Genomic DNA, 24690 nt, shown 5'->3' on the forward strand with positions numbered 1-24690 from the left:
TGCGCTTTACAACAATATAACCTAAACGGCAATGCCACAAATAAGTTGCACTATCATTATTAACTTTGCATCTTTTGGCTTCAGTATTATAAATATGTGTATCACTATGATCGAGATTCAACAAACCATTCACCTTGGGTGTATGACCACAGAAGGTTTTATTCATGTAAACAGAATAACAATTATTCTTTGACTTAAATGAATAACTGTATTGCAATAAACATGATCCAATCATATTATGCTCAATGCAAACACCAAATAACATTTATTTTAGGTTCAACACTAATCCCGAAGGTAAAGGGAGTGTGCGATGGTGATCTTATCAACCTTGGAATTACTTCCAATACACATCGTCACCTCACCCTCAACTAGTCTTTGTTTATTTTTCAACTCCCGTTTCGAGTTACTACTTTTAGCAACTGAACCAGTATCAAATACTGAGGGGTTTGCTATAAACACTAGTAAGGTACACATCAATAACATGTATATCAAATATACCTCTTTCACTTTGCCATCCTTCTTATCCGCCAAGTATCTAGGGCAGTTCCACTTCCAGTGACCATTTCCTTACCAGTAGAAGCACTCAGTTTCAGGCTTGGGTCTAGCTTTGGGCTTCTTCATGGGAGTGGCTACTTTCTTGCCATTATTCTTGAAGTTCCCTTTCTTTCCCTTGCCCTTTTACTTGAAACTAGTGGTCTTGTCAACCATCAACACTTGATGCTAGTCTTGATTTCTACCTTCGTTGATTTCAGCATCACGAAGAGCTTGGGAATCATTTCCGTTATCCATTACATATTATAGTTCATCACGAAGTTCTAGTAACTTGGTGATAGTGACTAGGGAACTTTGTCAATCACTATCTTATCTAGAAGATTAACTCCCACTTGATTCAAGAGACAGTAGTACCCAGACATTCTGAGCACATGCTCACTACCTGAGCTATTCTCCTCCATCTTGTAGGCAAAGTACTTGTCAGAGGTCTCATACCTATAGACATGGGCATGAGTCTGAAATACCAATTTTAACTCTTGGAATCCCGTTTTTGAAGACATCTCATATGCTCCATGGCGTTCAACATGTTTTTGAAGTCCCGGGTCTAAGCCGTAAAGCATGCTGCACTAAACTACCAAGTAGTCATCATACCCAGCTTTGTCAAACGTTCATAACATCTGCATCTGCTCCTGCAATAGGTCTGTCACCTAGCGGTGTGTAACACCCCGGATGTAACTTTCCCAATTTGTACTCCAACTCTTGCCTTTTCCGGCGTAAAGTTATATTTTTTCCCTCGGGTTCGGGTTTTTGTCTCCGTGTGTTGTTGTCGTTGTCATGCATCTCATATCATGTCATCATGTGCATTGCATTTGCATACGTGTTCGTCTCTTGCATTCGAGCATTTTCCCCGTTGTCCGTTTTGCATTCCGGCGCTTCGTTCTCCTCCGGTGGTCATTTCTAGCTTTCTTTCGTGTGTGGGGATTAAACATTTCCAGATTGGACCGAGACTTGCCAAGCGGCCTTGGTTTACTACCGGTAGACCGCCTGTCAAGTTTCGTACCATTTGGACTTCGTTTGGTACCCCAACGGTTAACCGAGGGACCGAAAAGGCCACGTGTGTGTTGCAGCCCAACACCCCTCCAATTTGGCCCAAAACCCACCAAACTCTGCTCCATGTCCTAGAGCGTTCGATCATGATCGCGTGGCCGAAAACCGCACCTCATTTGGACTCTCCTAGCTCCCTCTATGCCTATATATACACCCCTCCGTTTTCGGTTCTTCTTCCTCCCCGAAACCCAAAAAACTGCAGCTCCGCGCGCCGGACATTGTCCGTCCGCGCCGGACGTGTCCGCCACGCCGCCGCCACCTCACTCCTGCCTATAGGAGCTCGCCACATCAGCATCGCTGCCGCCCGAGCCAACCGCGGGGTGCCACGTCACCGCCGCCAGCACCCCACATCACCGCCGCCGCCCGAGGCCCAGATCTGGCCCGCCCCGGGGCCGAACCGGGCCGCGTCGGGCCCGCCCTCCGTGTCGTCGCCTCGCACCTCGCCGCCCTTGCTCCGCCGCCTCCGCGCCTCCCTCCGGCCAGCCGCCCACGCCGGATCCTGTGCCCCGCCGCCTCGGAACTGCCACCGCCACCCGAGCGCCGCTGCTCTAGCCGCCGGCCGCCGCCCCACCACGAAGCTTTGCCGCCGCCGCCGCCCGCGCCTCTCCATCTTGTCGCCGCGCCGCCATCGCGCACCGGCCGCGCGCCGCCGCCCTTCGCCGGTCCCATCACCGTCCGGCCCTCGCCTCGATCTCGCCTCGCCGGAGTCCGGTCATCGCCGTCTTCGCCGGACCTCCTCGTCCTCGCCGGAGTTTCGTGCCTCGTCGGAGAAGGTGGATCAGATCCACCACTCCCTGAACCAAACACCCGTCTCGGATCTGCACCGCGCCGTCCCGGATCCCTCCGTCCCGCGTTGACTTTTCGCGGAGGTATAATTCTACCAAGTCCCAGAATTCTTGATCCAAGTTTCTCTATTTGCGGCTCCGTAACTTTGCATCCGTAGCACCGATTCATGCATATAGCATATAAAAATGTTCATCTCAGAGAGTACATCATATCATTCCATTGCATCATTTTCATTTGAGTTCATCTTGATGCCCGAAATGCTGTTAGAAGAGGGCTACTTGAGTTAATTGTCAGATCTGTTACTCCGTTTAGCACTTTTGTCATTTTTGCCATGATTAATGTGTGCATGATATGCCCATGAGTTCTTCATATGTTTTGTTAAGGGTTTTGTCATCTATCCAGAGGTGCAACCCATGTATTTTTAGGATGTGTGTGGTGACTTGTGCAAGCTTGCAAAGTGGTGCACTTGCTAATTCTGTTTTCAGGGACTTAGTGATTTCACTAAGTCCTGGGATTGTTTAGTTCATGATGCCATATGTTCATGTTGTTTCCTAGTGATCCGTGCCTCTTTTGAGGATGATCAGTAAGGGAGTTTTGTTAATCTTGTAGTACTCTATCCATCCATGTCTTTGTTTGCAATTATGGAGCATCCTAGATTGAGTCAATCGAGCTCTACTTTTTCTTCGTTACGAATCTGGGCAGATCGTCAACTTGTTTGCGATTTTGCCGATGTTATTGTAGTTGATCCGTGCATGCTATGCCATTATTCTTGCCATTTCTAGTTTGTATTTTGTGCCTTCTTTAAGGATGTATGCTTTTCTTGCCATGACTTGCACCGTGGTGAGTGCATCGAGCTCGTAAACACGCCTTCGTGAGTTATGTTTCAGCATGTCCCAGTTTTCACTTCAGTCTGAAAACTGATTATGTTTTTGCTATGTTCGTGTGCTTGTTAGTATATTTTATTATCCCTTTTGGCTCAAGGTCACTAAGGGACTTTTGTTAAGCTTGTTGAGTAGCTCCATGCCATGTATTTCTTTGTCATGGTCAGGTCCTTTAGCATGTTATTTTGTTGCTCCGAAGAGGGCTATATGATCTGAAATTCCAGACAAGTGTTAATTTCACTAAGTCTGAGATCTATTTTACCATTTGCATTTTTGCCATGCTTGTTTGAACCTGTTTATGGATGATTTGGCCGTAGCTCAGTACTAGACTTTTGTTAAGCATCTTGTGTGCATCCCTGCCATGTATTTTGTTGTCTTGTTTGAGTGTTGTAGCATGTTCATCTCATTGCATTTAGATGCCTACTTGCTGTAAATCGTAGACCGGTGTCATTTTTGAATCGCTTGCCATTTCCAAACCGTAACTCCGATTTCGACGTTCTTTATATCGTTTTCAAGCGATTTCATCTCATCTTTCCAGTGGCACACTTGGAATTCCAAGTTGAGGCCAGGTTCACGCATTTCCTGTCATATCTTGCATTTTGCATCCCGCATCGCATCCCGCATAGCATATCATCTTTGCATCGTGTTGTTTGAGTTTGCACATGGTTGATTGTATCCTTGTTGCTTGTTTGTCTTGTTTGGGTAGAGCCGGGAGACGAGTTCGCTAACGAGCAGCCCATTGAGTTTGCTTTCGAGGATCCAGTCAACTTTGACAACTGTGCAGGCAAGATGATCATACCCTCGAAATCACTACTATCTTTGCTATGCTAGTTTGCTCGCTCATTTGCTATGCCAATGCTACGATGCCTACCACTTGCTTGAAAGCCTCCCAAATTGCCATGTCAAACCTCTAACCCACCTTGTCCTAGCAAACCGTTGATTGGCTATGTTACCGCTTTGATCAGCCCCTCTTATAGCGTTGCTAGTTGCAGGTGAAGATTGGAGGCCGTTCCTTGTTGGAACATCTTTTATTTACTTGTTGGGATATCACTATATTGCTATGTTATCTTAATGCATCTATATACTTGGTAAAGGGTGGAAGGCTCGGCCTCTCGCCTAGTGTTTTGTTCCACTCTTGCCGCCCTAGTTTCCGTCATATAGGTGTTGTGTTCCCGGATTTTGCGTTCCTTACGCGGTTGGGTTATAATGGGAACCCCTTGATATTTCGCCTTGATTAAAGCTTGTCCAGCAATGCCCAACCTTGGTTTTACCATTTGCCACCTAGCCCTTTTCTTTCCCTTGGGTTCTGCAGACTTAAGGGTCATCTTATTTTAACCCCCCCGGGCCAGTGCTCCTCTGAGTGTTGGTCCACCTGTCAGCTACTGGTGGCCACCAGGGGCAACTCTGGGCTGGCCTACCCGTACCTAGGACAATCTGAGTGTGCCCTGAGAAAGAGATATGTGCATCTCCTATCGGGATTTGTTGGCACATTCGGGCGGTGTTGCTAGTCTTGTTTTAACCTGTCGAAGTGTCTTGAGTTACCGAGATACCGAGTCTGATCGGAACGTCTTGGGAGGAGGTCTATTCCTTCGTTGACCGTGAGAGCTTGTCATGGGCTAAGTTGGGACTCCCCTGCAGGGATTTGAACTTTCGAAAGCCGTGCCCGCGGTTATGGGCAGATGGGAATTTGTTAATGTCCGGTTGTAGATAACTTGAACCTTAATTAAATTAAAATGAATCAACTGAGTGTGTTACCGTGATGGCCTCTTCTCGGTGGAGTCCGGGAAGTGGACACGGTGTTGGAGTAATGTTTGCGCAGGTTGTTCTCTAGCTTCTCGCTCGTGCTTTGCCTCCTCTTCTCGCTCTCTTTTGCGAATAAGTTAGCCACCATACTTGCTAGTCGCTTGCTGCAGCTCCACTCATATTTTACCTTGCCATTCCTATAAGCTCAAATAGTCTTGATCGCGAGGGTGCGAGATTGTTGAGTCCCTGTGGCTCACAGATTACTATATCACCAGATGCAGGGCCTGATGATTCCACTCCAGGAGACGCGTATGAGCTCAAGTGGGAGTTCGACGAAGACTCTCAATGTTACTATGTTTCCTTTCCCGATGATCAGTAGTGGTGCTCAGTTGGGGGTGAACGGGACCGTTGTCGCATGTTGGGTTCTCTTTTATTTTGGCGCCATAGTCGGGCCATGAGTGTTTGGATGATGTAATGTTATTTATGTACTTGATTGACGTGGCGAGTGTAAGCCAACTATGTTATCTCCCTTTTATTATCATTTACATGGGATGTTGTGATGATTGCCTAACTTGCGACATCTGCCTTCAATGCGATTATATCTCTAAGTCGTGCCTCGACACGTGGGAGCTATAGTCGCATCGAGGGTGTTACAAGTTGGTAATCAGAGCCTTCCCCGACCTTAGGAGCCCCATTGCTTGATCGTTTTTAGTGGCTGAGTTGTGTCTAGAAAAATGTTTTGAGTCATTTAGGAATTATATATCGGAGAGTTTAGGAATTCTTTTTACTTCCCAGTCTCCTCATCGCTCTGGTAAGGCATCCTGACGTAGAGTTTTGACTCTTCTCTTCTCAAATTTCACTAATTTTTTTTAGGATCACGCGGGTATCTTGGAATCGTTCCGATGGTTTTATGATGAGAACATTGTCTTGGTGCCTCCTGTCAGGGGTTTAGTGGAAGTGTCCCGGGGAGTTGAGCTCTGAGGTGTTGTCATCATAATTTTATCGTTGCAGTTCTGGAATACCTGAGTTTAGTACGCCGACATCGAAAATCTCTTTTATGCAGTTCGTTGGTGAGATAACCTCGACGCCACCCAGTACTGGGGCGGGAGTTCGGGAGTATCGCCATAACTTGTATAACGGATGCTTTTCGAAGGTTGAGGTAGATGGTTTCCGAAGGTTTCTTGGTTATGTGTTGAAGGATGGATACAGCTGGATGTAGGATTTGCTAGTTTGGGTGAGATATTATGCTTCCCCTGTATCCCCAACACCTGATTGCATAACCGGAAAGGTTCGGGAGTTTCATAGGTGGGAATTCTAGTAGCTCTAGTTCTTCTTCCACGGATATTGGTTTGAGATTGGGATTTCTTACCGATTATTCGTTCTTGATCCGTACCTTGTTGATTTATTTCTCTACCTTAATTCTACGTGGCTTCTCAATTTATGGATATGTGACCATTTCAAGAGGAATGCATTCGTTCATTTTGTTCGGATGTGAAGACTATATGTTGCAATTTTCATTCTGTTGGATTCAGCTTCAATATTTATCTGTCAATGTGCTAATGGTGGTCAACCTCTTCAGGATGGCTCCTCCAACGCGCATGACTCCGAATCCTGATCCGCCACCACCTCCACCTCCTCCAGAGGCATGGCAAGCTGTGATGGCCGCAACCAATGCAAACACAGAGCTGATCATGCAAATTCTTCAAGAGCGCAATCAAGGCAATCAAGGGAATCAAGGCAGCAATCAGAGTCACTTTGCTACACTCAACCAGTTCCTTGCTAACGGGCCAAAGACTTTCAGCAATTGTGTTGAGGCAACCGATGCTGACGATTGGCTTGTGGATTTGTGTAAGCATTTCGAGTGCAGTAACGTCAGGCCTGAGGACTTTGTCAAGTTCGCTTCCTTCCAACTCAAAGATCAAGCTGCAGAATGGTTCCCGCAGTACAAGGACTCCAGAGGTGGACGTGTTATCACTTGGGATGATTTCCGTCGAGATTTCCGAGCTCATCATATTCCCCAGAGCGTGGTTGAAAGTAAGCGTGAGGAATTCCGCAATGTGAAGCAAGGCTCTTTGTCTGTCTATGACTACAACAAGATGTTCCAGAAGCTTGCCCGCTTTGCCAAGCAGGACGTCCCTGATGAGAAGAGCATGATATATCAGTTCAGGGGTGGTCTCAGAGAAGAAATTCAGCTAGCTCTTGTTCTCTTTGAGCCCTTGAGATACGATGAGTTCTACAACATGGCACTGAAGCAAGAGGCTGCTCAGTTGAGGTGTGATGCTTCCAAGAAGCGAGTCAGAGATGTTACTCCTTCTTCCTCTACTCAAGTGGCCAAGCAGCAGAAGTTTTGGCTTCCTCCTCCTTCGTTCCGTCAGCCGTATCAGCAGAAGAGTAAAGGTGGCAGTGGTTCTTCCCACCCACCCAACCCTGGCTTTCAGAACAAGACTTCGTCTCAAGCTCCAAGATCGAGTGCTTCGTATCACCGTCCGCTTTCAGAGGTCACGTGCAACAAGTGCCAACAGAAGGGTCACTATGACAACAAGTGTCTCAATCAGAGGCGTCTTCCTCCTCCTCCTCCTGTGAGATCGGCAAGTACAGCTGTGGTCAAGCATAACCCCAAGCATGCCAAGGTCAATTTGATGAATGCAGCTCAGGCAGAGGACTCGTCAGATGTGATCATGAGTAACCTTCCTGTTAATGATATTCCTGCAAAAGTTCTTTTTGACACTGGTGCATCGCATTGCTTCATCTCGAGACCGTTTACAAATAGGCATGAATTGGTTTCGCAAGTTTTTCCTAGTCCTTTAGCAGTTGTCTCTCCCGGTAAGCGCATGCAGGCTAACTCCATCGTTCCGGATGTTTCTATCACTTTGGGTGACTACAAGTTCTTGGCTTCTCCTATGGTTCTCGGTGACTTGGATATTGATCTTATTCTCGGAATGGATTGGCTTTCTAAGCACAAGGCTCAGCTTGATTGTGCAGCCAGGCAGATTCAATTGACTCGTTCGTCTGAGGATGTAATTGTCTTTGCCGTTTGTGATGATACCATTCGTCTGTTTTCTCTCAATGAGAAGGGTGAATTGGATGCCATCTCTCAAATTCCAGTCGTTTGCTAATACCAAGACGTCTTTCCAGAAAAGCTCCCAGGAATGCCTCCGCACCGGCCATTTGAATTCATTATTGAACTTGAGCTTGGCACGGAACCTGTGTGCAAACGTCCTTACAAGCTCAGACCTGAAGAGTTGAAGGAGCTGAAGAAGCAACTCGATGAGCAAGAAAGAATGGGTCTCATCCGGCCTAGTTCTTCTCCGTGGGGTGGTGGTGTTCTTTTTGTGAAGAAGAAGGATGCAACGGACCGACTTTGTGTTGATTACCGTCCAGTGAACAAGAAGACCATCAAGAACAAATACCCACTTCCCAACATCAATGAGCTGTTCGAACAACTCAAAGGTGCTCAAGTATTCTCCAAGCTTGATCTCCGTATGGGTTATCACCAGATTCGCATTCGTGAAGAAGATATTCCCAAGACAGCATTCAGAACAAGCTTTGGTTCATATGAATACACTGTCATGTCTTTTGGCCTCGCCAACGCTCCTCCGACGTTCTCTCGCATGATGAACTTCATCTTCAACGCCTACACCAATGACTTCGTTTTGGTCTATCTCGACGACATTCTGGTTTTCTCCAAGAACAAGGAAGATCAAGCCAAGCACTTGCGTTTGGTTCTCGATAAGCTCAGGGAACATCTGTTCTACGCCAAGTTCTCCAAGTGTGAATTTTGGCTTGATGAGGTTCTTTATCTTGGTCATATCATCTCTGCCAAGGGCATTGCCGTGAATCCTGAGAAGGTGTCTGCAATTGTGAATTGGGAACCTCCTCAGAACGTGAAGCAACTCCGCAGTTTTCTCGGTCTCGCAAGCTATTGCTAAAGATTCGTTGAAAACTTTTCTAAGATCGCGAAGCCTCTCTCTAATCTTCTTCAGAAGCACGTCAAGTACGTTTGGTCTCCGGAGTGTGATATTGCTTTCAACACTTTGAAAGAGAAATTGATCACTGCTCCAGTTCTGACTCCGCCTGATGAATCCAAGCCGTATGAGGTCTTTTGTGATGCATCTCTCCAAGGTCTTGGCGCAGTATTGATGCAAGAGAAGAAAGTTGTTGCTTATACATCTCGCCAGTTGAAGCCTAATGAGAAGAACTACCCCACTCATGATCTCGAGTTGGCGGCAGTTGTGCATGCTCTTTTGACTTGGAGACATCTTCTATTGGGAAGAAAAGTGGACATTTTCACTGATCACAAGAGTCTCAAGTACATCTTCACTCAGCCTAATCTCAACCTCAGGCAAACTCGTTGGGTCTAAATGATTCAAGAGTATAATCCGAGTATCGAGTATACTCCAGGCAAGGCCAATGTGATTGCTGACGCTTTAAGCAGAAAGGCCTACTGCAACAGTCTGATTCTCAAGCCCTATCAACCCGAGCTTTGTGAAGCTTTCCGCAAACTTAATCTGCAAGTTGTTCCTCAAGGTTTCCTCGCCAACCTTCAAGTCTCTCCTACCTTAGAAGACCAGATTCGCCAAGCCCAGCTTCTTGATGCTATGGTGAAAAAGGTGAAGATTGGGATTGCCAAGAGTCAGTCCAAGTACAAGTGCTACCGCCTTGATGACAAGGACACTCTCTTCTTCGGGGATCGTATTGTTGTGCCCAAAGGTGACCTCCGTAAAGTGATCATGAATGAGGCTCACAATTCTCTCCTCTCCATCCACCCTGGGAGCACGAAGATGTATTAGTACCTTAAGCAAGCTTATTGGTGGACTCAAATGAAGCGCGAGATCGCTCAATTCGTGAATGAATGTGATGTCTGCAGAAGAGTGAAGGCAGAACACCAAAGGCCAGCAGGTCTCCTCCAACCTCTTGCCATTCCAGAATGGAAGTTTGACCACATTGAAATGGACTTCGTAACTGGGTTTCCAAAGTCCAAGCATGGCAATGATGCTATATTCGTTGTCATCGACAAACTCACCAAAGTGGCTCATTTTCTGCCTATCAAAGAGTCGATCACTACAGCTCAATTGGCGGAACTCTATACCTCTCGAATTGTCTCTCTGCACGGTATTCCACAAGTGATCTCTTCAGACCGTGGCAGCATCTTTACCTCGAAGTTTTGGGATTCTTTTCAGAAGGCCATGGATACCAACATCCGCTTCAGCACAGCTTTCCATCCCCAAACAAGCGGTCAAGTCGAGCGTGTCAACCAGATTCTTGAAGATATGCTCAGGGCTTGTGTGATCTCCTTCGGCATGAAGTGGGAGGATTGTCTTCCTTATGCTGAATTCTCCTATAACAACAGTTTTCAAGCAAGTTCGAGCAAGGCCCCTTCTGAAATTCTGTATGGCAGGAAGTGTCGTACCCCTCTCAACGGGTCTGAAACCGGTGAACGTCAGCTTTTGGGTAATGACTTAATCACAGAAGAAGAATAAATGTGCAAAGTCATTCGAGATAACCTCAAAGCAGCCCAATCCCGCCAGAAGAGCTATTATGATAGTAAGCACCGTGATTTGGCTTTCGAGATCGGAGATCATGTTTACCTCCGTGTCTCTCCTATGAAAGGTACTTGTCGCTTCGGTATCAAAGGGAAGCTTGCCCCTAGATACGTGGGACCTTTCAAGATTGTCAGCAAGAGAGGCGACCTCGCATATCAACTCGAGCTCCCTTCAAACTTTGCAAATGTTCATGACGTGTTCCATGTCTCTCAGCTTCGAAAGTGCTTCAAGACTCCTGACCGCACCGTCAACTTCGAGGACATTGAGCTCCAAGAAGATCTCTCTTATCGTGAGCACCCAGTTGCTATTCTTGAAGAGACTGAACGCAAGACTTGCAACAAGTCAATCAAATTTCTCAAAGTCAAGTGGTCACACCATTCCGACCGTGAAGCTACATGGGAATGCGAGGATCACCTCCGTTCAGAGTACCCGGCGTTCTTTCAGTCCTAGATCTCGGGATGAGATCCTTTCATAGTGGTGGAGTGTTGTAACACCCCAGATGTAACTTTCCCAATTTGTACTCCAACTCTTGCCGTTTCCGGCGTTAAGTTATATTTTTTTCCTTGGGTTCGGGTTTTTGTCTCCGTGTGTTGTTGTCGTTGTCATGCATCTCATATCATGTCATCATGTGCATTGCATTTGCATACGTGTTCGTCTCTTGCATTCGAGCATTTTCCCCGTTGTCCGTTTTGCATTCCGGCGCTTCGTTCTCCTCCGGTGGTCATTTCTAGCTTTCTTTCGTGTGTGGGGATTAAACATTTCCGGATTGGACCGAGACTTGCCAAGCGGCCTTGGTTTACTACCGGTAGACCGCCTGTCAAGTTTCGTACCATTTGGACTTCGTTTGGTACCCCAACGGTTAACCGAGGGACCGAAAAGGCCTCGTGTGTGTTGCAGCCCAACACCCCTCCAATTTGGCCCAAAACCCACCAAACTCTGCTCCATGTCCTAGAGCGTTCGATCATGATCACGTAGCTGAAAACCGCACCTCATTTGGACTCTCCTAGCTCCCTCTATGCCTATATATACACCCCTCCGTTTTCGGATCTTCTTCCTCCCCGAAACCCTAAAAACTGCAGCTCCGCGCGCCGGACGTGTCCACCACGCCGCCGCCACCTCATTCCGGCCTATAGGAGCTCGCCACATCAGCATCGCCGCCCGCCCAAGCCAACCGCGGGGTGCCACGTCACCGCCGCCAGCACCCCACATCACCGCCGCCGCCCGGGGCCCACATCTGGCCCGCCCCGGGGCCGAACCGGGCCGCGTCGGGCCCGCCCTTCGTGCCGTCGCCTCGCACCTCGCCGCCCTTGCTCCGCCGCCTCCGCGCCTCCCTCCGGCCAGCCGCCCGCGCCGGATCCCGTGCCCCGTCGCCTCGGAACTGCCGCCGCCGCCTAAGCACCGCTGCTCTCGCCGCCGGCCGCCGCCCCACCACGCAGCTTCGCCGCCGCCTCCCGCGCCTCTCCATCTCGCCGCCGCGCCGCCATCGCGCACCGGCCGCGCACCGCCGCCCTTCGCCGGTCCCATAGCCGTCCGGCCCTCGCCTCGATCTCGCCTCGTCGGAGTCCGGTCATCGCCGTCTTCGCCGGACCTCCTCGTCCTCGCCGGAGTTTCATGCCTCGCCGGAGAAGAAGGTGGATCAGATCCACCACTCCCCGAACCAAACACCCGTCTCGGATCTGCACCGCGCCGTCCCAGATCCCTCCGTCCCGCGTTGACTTTTCGCGGAGGTATAATTCAAGTCCCAGAATTCTTGATCCAAGTTGCTCTGTTCGCGGCTCCGTAACTTTGCATCCGTAGCACCGATTCATGCATATAGCATATCAAAATGTTCATCTCAGAGAGTTCATCATTTCATTTCATTGCATCATTTTCATTTGAGTTCATCTTGATGACCGAAATGCTGTTAGAAGAGGGCTACTTGAGTTAATTGTCAGATCTGTTACTCCGTTTAGCACTTTTGTCATTTTTGCCATGATTAATGTGTGTATGATATGCCCGTGAGTTCTTCATATATTTTGTTAAAGGTTTTGTCATCTATCCAGAGGTGCAACCCATGTATTTTTAGGATGTGTGTGGTGACTTGTGCAAGCTTGCAAAGTGGTGCACTTGCTAATTCTGTTTTCAGGGACTTAGTGATTTCACTAAGTCCTGGGATTGTTTAGTTCATGATGCCATATGTTCATGTTGTTTCCTAGTGATCCGTGCCTCTTTTGAGGATGATCAGTAAGGGAGTTTTGTTAATCTTGTAGTGCTATATCCATCCATTTCTTTGTTTGCAATTATGGAGCACCCTAGCTTGAGTAAATCGAGCTCTACTTTTGCTTCGTTGCGAATCTGGGCAGATCGTCAACTTGTTTGCGATTTTGCCGATGTTATTGTAGTTGATCCGTGCATGCTATGCCATTGTTCTTGCCATTTCTAGCTTGTATTTTGTGCCTTCTTTAAGGATATATGCTTGTCTTGCCATGACTTGCACCGTGGTGAGTGCATCGAGCTCGTAAACACGCCTTCGTGAGTTATGTTTCAGCATGTCCCAGTTTTCACTAAGTCTGAAAACTGATTATATTTTTGCTATGTTCGTGTGCTTGTTAGTATATTTTGTGATCCCTTTTGGCTCAAGGTCACTAAGGGACTTTTGTTAAGCTTGTTGAGTAGCTCCATGCCATGTCTTTCTTTGTCATGTTCAGGTCCTGTAGCATGTTGTTTTGTTGCTTCGAAGAGGGCTATATGATCTGAAATTCCAGACAAGTGTTAATTTCACTAAGTCTGAGATCTGTTTTACCATTTGCATTTTTGCCATGCTTGTTTGAACCTGTTTATGGATGATTTGGCCGTAGCTCAGTGCTAGACTTTTGTTAAGCATCTTGTGTGCATCCCTGCCATGTATTTTGTTGTCTTGTTTGAGTGTTGTAGCATGTTCATCTCATTGCATTTAGATGCCTACTTGCTGTAAATCGCAGACCGGTGTCATTTTTGAATCGCTTGCCATTTCCAAACCGTAACTCCGATTTCGACGTTCTTTATATCGTTTTCAAGCGATTTCATCTCATCTTTCCAGTGGCACACTTGGAATTCCAAGTTGAGGCCAGGTTCATGCATTTCCTGTCATATCTTGCATTTTGCATCCCGCATCGCATCCCGCATAGCATATCATCTTTGCATCATGTTGTTTGAGTTTGCACATGGTTGATTGTATCCTTGTTGCTTGTTTGTCTTGTTTGGGTAGAGCCGGGAGACGAGTTCGCTAACGAGCAGCCCATTGAGTTTGCTTTCGAGGATCCAGTCAACTCTGACAACTGTGCAGGCAAGATGATCATACCCTCGAAATCACTACTATCTTTGCTATGCTAGTTTGCTCGCTCTTTTGCTATGCCAATGCTACGATGCCTACCACTTTCTTGAAAGCCTCCCAAATTGCCATGTCAAACCTCTAACCCACCTTGTCCTAGCAAACCGTTGATTGGCTATGTTACCGCTTTGATCAGCCCCTCTTATAGCGTTGCTAGTTGCAGGTGAAGATTGGAGGTCGTTTCTTGTTGGAACATCTTTTATTTACTTGTTGGGATATCACTATATTGCTATGTTATCTTAATGCATCTATATACTTGGTAAAGGATGGAAGGCTCGGCCTCTCGCCTAGTGTTTTGTTCCACTCTTGCTGCCCTAGTTTCCGTCATATCGGTGTTGTGTTCTCGGATTTTGCGTTCCTTACGCTGTTGGGTTATAATGGGAACCCCTTGATATTTTGCCTTGATTAAAGCTTGTCCAGCAATGCCCAACCTTGGTTTTACCATTTGCCACCTAGCCCTTTTCTTTCCCTTGGGTTCTGCAGACTCAAGGGTCATCTTATTTTAACCCCCCCCCCCCGGGCCAGTGCTCCTCTGAGTGTTGGTCCACCTGTCAGCTACTGGTGGCCACCAGGGGCAACTCTAGGCTGGCCTACCCGTACCTAGGACAATCTGAGTGTGCCTTGAGATATGTGCATCTCCTATCGGGATTTGTCGGCACATTCGTGCGGTGTTGCTGGTCTTGTTTTAACCTGTCGAAGTGTCTTGAGTTACCGAGATACCGAGTCTGATCGGAACATCTTGGGAGGAGGTCTATTCCTTCGTTGACCGTGAGAGCTTGTCATGGGCTAAGTTGGGACTCCCCTGCAGGGTTTGAACTTTCAAAAGCCGTGCCCGCGGTTATGGGCAGATGGGAATTTGTTAATGTCCGGTTGTAGATAACTTGAACCTTAATTAAATTAAAATGAATCAACTGAGTGTGTTACCGTGATGGCCTCTTCTCGGCGGAGTCCGGGAAGTGGACACGGTGTTGGAGTAATGTTTGCGCAGGTTGTTCTCTAGCTTCTCGCTCGTGCTTTGCCTCCTCTTCTCGCTCTCTTTTGCGAATAAGTTAGCCACCATACTTGCTAGTCGCTTGCTGCAGCTCCACTCATATTTTACCTTGCCATTCCTATAAGCTCAAATAGTCTTGATCGCGAGGGTGCGAGATTGCTGAGTCCCTGTGGCTCACAGATTACTATATCACCAGATGCAGGGCCTGATGATTCTGCTCCAGGAGACGCGTATGAGCTCAAGTGGGAGTTCGACGAAGACTCTCAACGTTACTATGTTTCCTTTCCCGATGATCAGTAGTGGTGCTCAGTTGGGGGTGAATGGGACCGTTGTCGCATGTTGGCTTCTCTTTTATTTTGGCGCCATAGTCGGGCCATGAGTGTTTGGATGATGTAATGTTATTTATGTACTTGATTGACGTGGCGAGTGTAAACCAACTATGGTATCTCCCTTTTATTATCATTTACATGGGATGTTGTGAAGATTGCCTAACTTGCGACATATGCCTTCAATGTGATTATATCTCTAAGTCGTGCCTCGACACGTGGGAGCTATAGTCGCATCGAGGGTGTTACACAGTGCATCAAAAATAAACGGGGAGCAACATCGCGAGCTATTGATCTACAACATAGTTATGCAAATACTATCAGGACTAAGTTCATGATAAATTAAAGTTCAATTAATCATATTACTTAAGAAATCCCACTTAGATAGACATCCCTCTAATCATCTAAATGACCACGTGATCCAAATCAACTAAACCATGTCCGATCATCACGTGGGATGGAGTAGTTTTCAATGGTGAACATCACTATGTTGATCATATCTACTATATGATTCACGCTCGACCTTTCGGTCTCCAGTGTTCCGAGGCCATATCTGCATATGCTAGGCTCATCAAGTTTAACCCGAGTATTTCTGCGTGTGCAAAACTGTCTTGCACCCGTTGTAGATGAACGTTGAGCTTATCACACCCGATCATCATGTGGTGTCTCGGCACGACGAACTTTGGCAACGGTGCATACTCAGGGAGAACACTTTTACCTTGATATTTAGTGAGAGATCATCTTATAAAGCTACCGTCGAACTAAGCAAAATAAGATGTATAAAAGATAAACATCACATGCAATTAAAATATGTGACATGATATGGCCATCATCATTTTGTGCTTTTGATCTCCATCTCCAAAGTACTGTCATGATCTTCATTGTTACCGGCATGACACCATGATCTCCATTATCTTGATCTTTTATCAGTGTGTCGTCACATGGTCGTCTCACCAGCTATTTCTTTTGCAACTATTGCTATCGCATAGCGATAAAGTAAAGCAATTACATGGTACTTGCATCTTATGCAATAAAGAGACAACCATCAGGCTCCTGCCAGTTCCTGATAACTTTAACAAAACATGATCATCTCATACAATAATTTATATCTCATCACGTCTTGACCATATCACATCACAACATGCCCTGCAAAAACATGTTAGACATCCTCTACTTTGTTGTTGCAAGTTTTACGTGGCTGCTATGGGCTGAGCAAGAACCGTTCTTACCTACGCATCAAAACCACAACGATATTTTGTCAAGCTAGTGATGTTTTAACCTTCACAAGGACCGGACGTAGCCACACTCGGTTCAACTAAAGTTGGAGAAACTGACACCCGCCAGCCACCTGTGTGCAAAGCACGTCGGTAGAACCAGTCTCGCGTAAGCGTACGCGTAATGTCGGTCCGGGCCACTTCATCCAACAATACCGTCCAACCAAAGTATGGCATGCTGGTAAGCAGTATGACTTGTATCGCCCACAACTCATTTGTGTTCTACTCGTGCATATAACATCTACGCATAAACCTGGCTCGGATGCCACTGTTGGGGAACGTGGTAGTTTCAAAAAAAATCCTACGCACACTCAGGATCATGGTGATGCATAGCAACGAGAGGGGAGAGTGTGTCCACGTACCCTCGTAGGCCGAAAGCGGAAGCGTTAGCACAACGTGGTTGATGTAGTCGTACGTCTTCACGATCCCACCGATCCAAGTACCGAACGCACGGCACCTCCAAGTTCAGCACATGTTCAACTCGATGACGTCCTATGAACTCCGATCCAGCAAAGCTTCAAGGGAGAGTTCCATCAGCACGACAGCGTGATGACGGTGATGATGTTGCTACCGACGTAGGGCTTCGCCTAAGCACCGCTACGATATGATCGAGGTGGATTATGGTGGAGGGGGCACCGCACACGCCTAACGGATCAATGATCAACTTGTGTGTTCTAGGGTGCCCCCTGCCCCCGTATATAAAGGAGCAAGGGGGGAGGCCGGCCGGCCCCTGTTGGGCGCACCAGGAGGAGGAGGAGGAGTGCTCCTAGTAGGAGTAGGACTCCCCTTTCCTACTCCTACTAGGAGGAGGAAAGGAAGGGGGAAGGGGAGAAGGAAGGAGAGGGAGGAAAGGAGGAAAGGGGGTCGGCCCCCCTAGTCCAATTCGGTTTGGGCTAGGGGCCGCGCGCCCTGCCTCCTCTCTTCCACCACTTGGCCCATTAGGCCCAATACTTCTCCCTCGTATTCCGGTAATTCTCCGGTACTCTGAAAAATACCCGAATCACTCAGAACCTTTCCGATGTCTGAATATAGTCGTCCAATATATCGATCTTTACATCTCAGCCATTTCGAGACTCCTCGTCATGTCCCCGATCTTATACAGGACTCCAAACTACCTTCGGTACATCAAATCACTTAAACTCATAATACCGATCGTCACCGAACATTAAGCGTGCGGACCCTACGGGTTCGAGAACTATGTAGACATGACCGAGACATGCCTCCGATCAATAACCAATAGCGGAACCTGGATGCTCATATTGGTTCCTACATATTCTACGAAGATCTTTATCGGTCAAACCGCATAACAACATACGTTGTTCCCTATGTCATCGGTATGTTACTTGCCCGGGATTCGATCGTCGGCATCTTAGTACCTAGCTCAATCTCGTTACCGGCAAGTCTCTTTACTCGTTCCGTAATGCATCATCCCGCAACTAACTCATTAGTCACAATGCTTGCAAGGCTTATAGTGATGTGCATTACCGAGAGGGCCCAGAGATACCTCTCCGACAATCGGAGTGACAAATCATAATCTTGATTTATGCCAACTCAACAAGTACCATTGGAGACACCTGTAGAGAACCTTTATAATCATCCAGTTACATTGTGACGTTTGGTAGCACACAAAGTGTTCCTCCGGTATTCGGGAGTTGCATAATCTCATAGTCATAGGAACATGTATAAATTATGAAGAAAGCAATAGCAAAAAACTAAACGATCAAATGCTAAGCTAACGGAATGGGTCAAGTCAATCACATCATTCTCTAATGATGAGATCCTGTTAATCAAATGACAACTCATGTCTATGGTTAGGAAACATAACCACCTTTGATTCAACGAGCTAGTCAAGTAGAGGCATACTAGTGACGCTCTGTTTGTCTATGTATTCACACATGTACTAAGTTTCCGGTTAATATAATTCTAGCATGAATAATAAACATTTATCATGATATAAGAAAATAAATAATAACTTTATTATTGCCTCTAGGTCATATTTCCTTTAGCCGGCACTTTCCAACACCCTTGTTTTCAACCTCTAGTTGGGAGGCCTTCTTCTCTTGCCCTTTGCTGGCAAGGCAGTGGCCGAAGATGGTGGCTAATGCATCTCCGGCGAGGTCGCCGGATGTTGCATGACCCGGTTGCATTTTTGTTTCTTTTTCTGGTGTCTTGTATGTAAAACGGGAGGACTTGGTTGTAATTTTATTTTGTGGTCCTCCATGCAGTGTTGTACTAAAACTTTTGTAAGTTACTAGCAAATATGCCCCTGGGTTGCAATGGGAGAAAACGGCCCTCACACGCCATTACCCATTGACCGTGGCTAAAGACCTCACCCTCATGCCCATAACATACTAAGCATGACTAATACCTTATCTTCAGGTCCACATCCTCCATTTTAATATAACACCAGACACATGTTTTCGCTTGTTGTCCTCGTCGCCGGTGATAGTAGTACCAGTTGTCACCAACCAAGGTTGGCCAGGTCCAATGCTGGATTGTTGAGCTGCCTTTGTGTCCAGCAAAGATTGAGCGTTGAACAAAGTGTTCTTTTTACCATCTAGCTAATATAATAGAGAAAAACACTGCACATTGTACATGTCTGTGCCATCACGTTAATTGAGTCGTTTGTGTCAGATAGACCATGAAATCTTATTTGGACTCTTCATGCATTTTGACGAGAGTCACTGGGCCGAGTGAGACTGGACGTATGTGAAGACGCGACAGAGAAAAAGATTCGTTCCATATACCTAGTTTAATAAGTTGAACTAAAACAATGCATCAGGTGGGCATATTTCAAAAATTCGCCAAGTTTTATTAATAGATATAGATTAAAACAATTTAGCTATAGTACCTCCCAATTTTAAAAAAATGTTTCAAAAAAATGTTTACCTTTTCAAATTTAAAGTTCAAAAAATATTTATGTTTTGAAAATGTTTGCAAATTCGAAAAATAATCACAACAGTACCTCCTAGTTTTAATAAATTATTTCTGTTTTAAAAAATACTCAGGTTTCAAAAAAATAAAAAGAGAAATATTGTTCTTAAAATATGTCCGTGTTTAAATTTTTTATTAACAACTTTACAAAAAAATTGCGTTCTAAAATATATTCACTTTTTCAAAAAAGTAACTGTTTCTCTTAGTATCTGACGCGATCGTGAGCTTATTTTAAAATTTTGCGCTGCATATTAAACAGCAAGGCTGGTTTGTTCTAGTGGCTAGCAGTCTGATCACTCTAGCGTGAGCGGCTGGCTTCAATTCCTTGCGCAGCACTATTTTTTCTTGGATTTTTTTCTTGCGGGCTGTTCGTACGCTAATGGGTCGGCCCATTGCGGCTTTGTGGTACTGTGATTTACGAAAATTATCTGGGTCACAGCGTAAACAAAAAAAAGTAGAGAAACAATCCTCCCTTTAATATTGGAAAAGGCTTACCTTCAACCGACCGATAACGCTTGCGCGTCCGTCGGCTCCACATCTGTCGGATCGTCTATTGATCAGACGGATGAGAGCGTCCCCCGCCTCCGTGTCACACGCAGTAGTTTTCTGAAACTTACCTATTGTTTCAGAACACACTCATGCAACTGGATAACGCCCCTGCAGCTCAGTTGACTCGTGTGGCTAGGACGACTCCGTGGCTGGGAGGGCGACGACGTTGGGATCTGGGAGGGCGCAGGCATCGGCAGTGGCCGGCGGCGACACAAGCAGGTACGACCACATGTGCGAGGTAACGATGTTGCAGAATCAGAAATCAATCGTTCGACCCCCTCGACGAATCTAGCACCTACTCACTCGTTTTCTTGCCTTTTATCCCCTCGATCTCGTCTCTCTCCCCACGATACTCTAGCACTTCCTCCCTTCAACCCGCTTCTAAAATAATCCACGACCCAAGCTCCAACCATGGCGGATGGGGATGTCAATTTGCTTCCCAAATCATCCACGGCCCAAGCTTCAATCATAGCGAACGGTGGTGTTGATCTGTTTCTCAAATCATCCACGGGCCAAGCTCCAGCGGTGGTGAACGGTGGTGTCAATTTGCTTCCCAGATTATCCACAATCCAAGCTCTAGCCATGACGGAAGGAGAAGGTAGAAGATATTTGTTTCTTCAACAAAGCTCTTTTGCAAAAGGGCCCTATTGCAGCATAAAAAACACATAAAAATGGTTCTGTAACAAGACCTTTGTCGCAAAAATGTTCTACAACGAGACCCTTGTAGAAAAAATCGTAAAAATGAGCTTTTCTGCAACAAGACCTTTGTTGCGAAAAAATTTATACAACGAGCCCTTTGTTCGCAGAAAAACTCGTAAAAATGATTCTTCAACAAGACCTTTATTGTGAAAATTTCCTACAACAAGACCTTTGTTGCAGAAAAACTCATAAAGATGATTCTACAACAAGACCTTTGTTGTGAAAAAATACTGAAACAAGACCTCTCTTGCAAAAAAAAAATCTGTAACAAGACCTCAGCTGCAGAAAATACCGCAACAACGCACTTGTTGCAAAGATGACTTGTCACGTAGGTAGATCGGACGGCATACACAGCTCCATCCAATGGTCAGGAAGACAGCGGATCTTTTTATATTATCTCCCGGTGGACGCTACGCCCATAAATTATAGTCTAGACACAGGGTAATAGTTGGATAACAGAAGAAACAGTTGGGCATCTTAGATAACTGATGGATGCACAAACACTTACACTATATAAGTTAATAGCCCTCTACACTGGGGTAACATACCCCTCCAGCACAAGATCCAGCTTATCCATGGCAAGAAGGGACCAAGCAACAACGATCTGAACCGTCGAGTTACCAACTGTACATAAACACTTGGTTGTTTGGCATTGCTTCACAGGGAAGTCAACCTCAACATTATGTAGATATTCAAGGCCAGATTCTGAGTAGGCTTGAATGACCACTTTCAGCGTTTGCTCTAGTTGCACTGAAACAACATTTCTTGACAGATTTACGTAACCATCAGACTGTTTCTCCATTTCCTCAACCTTACAGTTAACTAACACGACTTCCGTAGGTGTAGTCGGAACAAGATCTTCATCAGGAGATAAGTAGCAAGAAACCCGGCATCCATATTGAAAAGGCCACTCCCCTTCAACAACACGGACACCCACGATAGTGGCCTGGACCGCTCTAGTAAGGCGCCCAACACTTAACTCTAACATACCACAGCAGCTGCTGATCCTGGGGTTGGCATACTGCTGCATGGAATAGTAATTATAGGTAGAAGAGAACAATACTGTATCTTTGGTATCTGCTCCAGCATACATAATTCTAAGCTCAACTTCAAATTTAACCGTGTCCGCAGCCACAATTGCACGAGAAGGGCCAGTCAAGAGCAAAAAAGGATCCTGCAAGCATTGTTATCATCATTATCATTATCATTACTCTACTTAATCAAAACAGACTAATCAACAAGATAACATGCATGACGAGAAAGCAAAGGAGGATGAAGATACTAGCAGATTCAAATTTACATGTCAAGGCTAGCTGCTAGACGTATCAATCTGGGATGATGAGTTATGTAAACTTTGATGTGTATTATAGATAGAGGTTGCTAGACTGACAGGTTTGTGTAAACAAGAAGTAGAAGGCACGAAGAAACAGATTCATCATGGAAAAACAACCAGGCGATGGCTGCACCACATGCTGTAACTCACTACTGATCAGTTGATCGAAAAGTCTCACTACAGATATATGCCACGTATGAACAAACAGCAAGCCTTCTCAATTCTCTGTTTAAAAAGAAGAGGACAGAGGTAGATTTATTAATACTTCAAATTACCACAGTTTCGGGAATACTCCTGTTTGTTTAACTATGGTTTTCCTTGGATCCCAAGATCTCAAAGTATTTAAAACTATAGTTTTTTCAGAAACCATGGTATTCTCAGAAAAACTCAAAAAATACTTTGTATCCAAACAGGGCCTTAGTGTTATTAATGCATACCGCTTCGGTGACTTCTTGGCAGTTTGCCCTTGACCGGGAGAAGAGAAGGTTGCGGTTGCGGTCCACGATGTCTCGTGCAGCAACCACCCCGTACACACGGAGCGGCCAGCGCAAGTTGGCATGCACATTCACAATTTTGATGGAGAAGATCTGCAGGGCTGGACCGGCAACAGCAGCGTGTGGAAAGATACCAGGCGTGGAGTGCGTAAATTGCATAGGGCTCAACGTGGCTGCAGAACCAAATTAAGTCAAATGAATTACTAAACTAAGTCAAGTAAAATATTTGATTATACAAGGAAAAGCTGGGAATGTTCTGATTGCACTGATTGAGATATGTGTAGTCAATTGAGCTACCTAAGGGAAGCACAGCTAGCTAGAAGAAAGAAACTTACTTATGTCATCAAACGAACCACATCCTGCTATCTGACTGCCCCATATAGATTTCCAGGCGGCATGGTAAGAACTAAGATCATCCAAATTCACTCGCTTAGCAACAATTGGATCATCTACAATCTCTTTCTGTAAGGGTTCACATGAACGCTTTATATAATCCGAGATAGCCACAAATGTTTCGGATAAAATACGGAGCTTCTTGAGCTTGTCCAACCTGATGGGGATACTGGATTTCCTCAGTATAGATGCAAAAGATTGTATCCGATATGCATATTCGTGACACTCATGCAAAAGAAAATGAAGTGCTTCCTTCTGGCTGAGAACAAGATAGGGCAAACTTACCCCGAGCAAGTTGATTGCATCTGAGTCAATGTTCTGGACAGACAACTTGGACATCTCTATCATCTCGGGTGGCAACTGCTGTGGAGCGTAAATCCCTCCTTTTTTCCTTTGCCTCTCTAGATAAGCCTTCTTTCCGGCGATCGTCTCCAACCCTCGTGATTCGACCTGTCTCTCCAGGGCGGTGATCTCCCTCCTCTGGATAATAATATGGCGACAAAGAGCGTCGGCAAGGCTTTCATTATCTATGCTATGGAACGTGGCCTCCCTCCTTTTGATCTCAGTTTTGGTACTGCTGCGGAACGTGTCCTCCCTCTTATTGCGGACAACGTACGTGGTCCGCCCCATATCCTTCTTCGACCGGATCTCCATCTCCTCCCTATATTTCCTCTCCATCGTCCGAAATCTCCGAACCAAATTCATATCTCCCGAATTCACTATCTCTTCCCCGAAGTCCCCATCCAGCTTCCGAAATTTCCGAACCCAATCCATCTCCTTTCCGGATTCCATCTTCAACTTCATCTCCTTCTCGTATACTCTCTCTATCTTCCGGAGTTCCCCGACCAGAATCATCTCCCTCACCTTCTCCTTGCCGGATCCCTTCCCCTTCTCCTTGCCGGATGCCCTCTCTATCTCCCCGAATTCCATCTCCGTCTCCTTGCAACCGGCCGTCGTTCTCGGGTTGAGATGGGGTCTGAGGCTAAACAGGCAGGGAAACTCGCCGCCGCCGCCTAGATTTTCTCTTTTTGTTGAGGTGGTTGAGGGGAGCCGCCGTCTAGGTTTTATCCGAACGCCCGCCCGGGTGAGGGTACCTATTATACTCTCGACTCACGCTCAGCCCGGGACGGCCCAAGAGATCCGGACGCACCTCCAATCGCACTACTTTTTTTCGTTCAAACCCCTCAAAAAAAATACTTTTTTTCTTTCAAACATGGGAAGAGACCGGAAAGTCCCAGAGTTGCCATTATCTTTATCTTTATCTTTACCTAATATTAAGCGAAAAGATTAGCATCAACCGACTGATCAAGGCGCTGCATCCGCCGCTTGATGCGCCGTTGGATCAATTAAAATAACCAACCTTATCTTTTCCAGCGTCGTTCTCCTCCTCACACATATTCCTTCCCAAAATCAAGCTCCCTCTCTCTCTTCCCAAGTCAGCTTCTAGCAGCAGCGACACCCAGTCCTGGGATGGCCTCGCGGCTCACACGGGCACCGGTGGCCGGAGCGCCGAGGACGAGACGGTAGTTGTGCCTCTTGCAACATCAATCTCGCCGCTGTCCTTTGACAAGTTTCTGCAACAACCGCGTTGTTGCGGAACAATGACGAATGACGATTGTGCAGTGCGGAACGCACTAAGAGATGTTGCAATTTTTTAAACATGAGTCTTGTTGCAGAAAATTAGCCGCGGCGGTAGATGTTGTTGCAATTTTTGTAACAAGGATCATGTTGCAGAAATTAGGGAAGAAAGGGTTTTCCAACATGGGTCTTGTCGCAAGAAATTAGAGAGAAGTTTT

General features: G+C 46.2%; 1 protein-coding gene across 2 annotated transcripts; it reads right to left on the minus strand.

The window, feature by feature from the left end:
- Nucleotides 1-21038: 21038 nt before the first annotated feature.
- Nucleotides 21039-24261, minus strand: LOC123186378 (uncharacterized). Of its 2 annotated transcripts, XM_044598156.1 has the most exons (4): nucleotides 23180-23378; nucleotides 22837-23051; nucleotides 22445-22674; nucleotides 21039-21848 (listed from the first exon to the last, which is right to left on the minus strand). In XM_044598156.1, exons 1-4 carry the CDS (start codon nucleotides 23197-23199, stop codon nucleotides 21204-21206), a joined length of 1110 nt encoding a protein of 369 aa, XP_044454091.1. In that variant the 5' UTR covers nucleotides 23200-23378; the 3' UTR covers nucleotides 21039-21203. The 2 variants fall into 2 exon arrangements, with proteins under 2 accessions (XP_044454091.1, XP_044454090.1); XM_044598155.1 differs by having other exon boundaries at nucleotides 22837-24261.
- Between the last annotated feature and the right edge of the window lie 429 nt (nucleotides 24262-24690).

Source organism: Triticum aestivum, chromosome 2A (genome assembly GCF_018294505.1).
Source record: "Triticum aestivum cultivar Chinese Spring chromosome 2A, IWGSC CS RefSeq v2.1, whole genome shotgun sequence".
NCBI lineage: Eukaryota > Viridiplantae > Streptophyta > Magnoliopsida > Poales > Poaceae > Triticum > Triticum aestivum.

Bases quoted from the DNA above. Each gene is read 5' to 3' on its own strand.
- LOC123186378 (XM_044598155.1), bottom strand. From the start codon at position 23,824: ATGGAATTCGGGGAGATAGAGAGGGCATCCGGCAAGGAGAAGGGGAAG. The intron at 22,675-22,836 runs GTAAGTTTCTTT...TTGGTTCTGCAG, and splicing joins TGGTTCGTTTGATGACATAA to CCACGTTGAGCCCTATGCAA. The intron at 21,849-22,444 runs GTATGCATTAAT...CAATGCTTGCAG, and splicing joins GCCAAGAAGTCACCGAAGCG to GATCCTTTTTTGCTCTTGAC.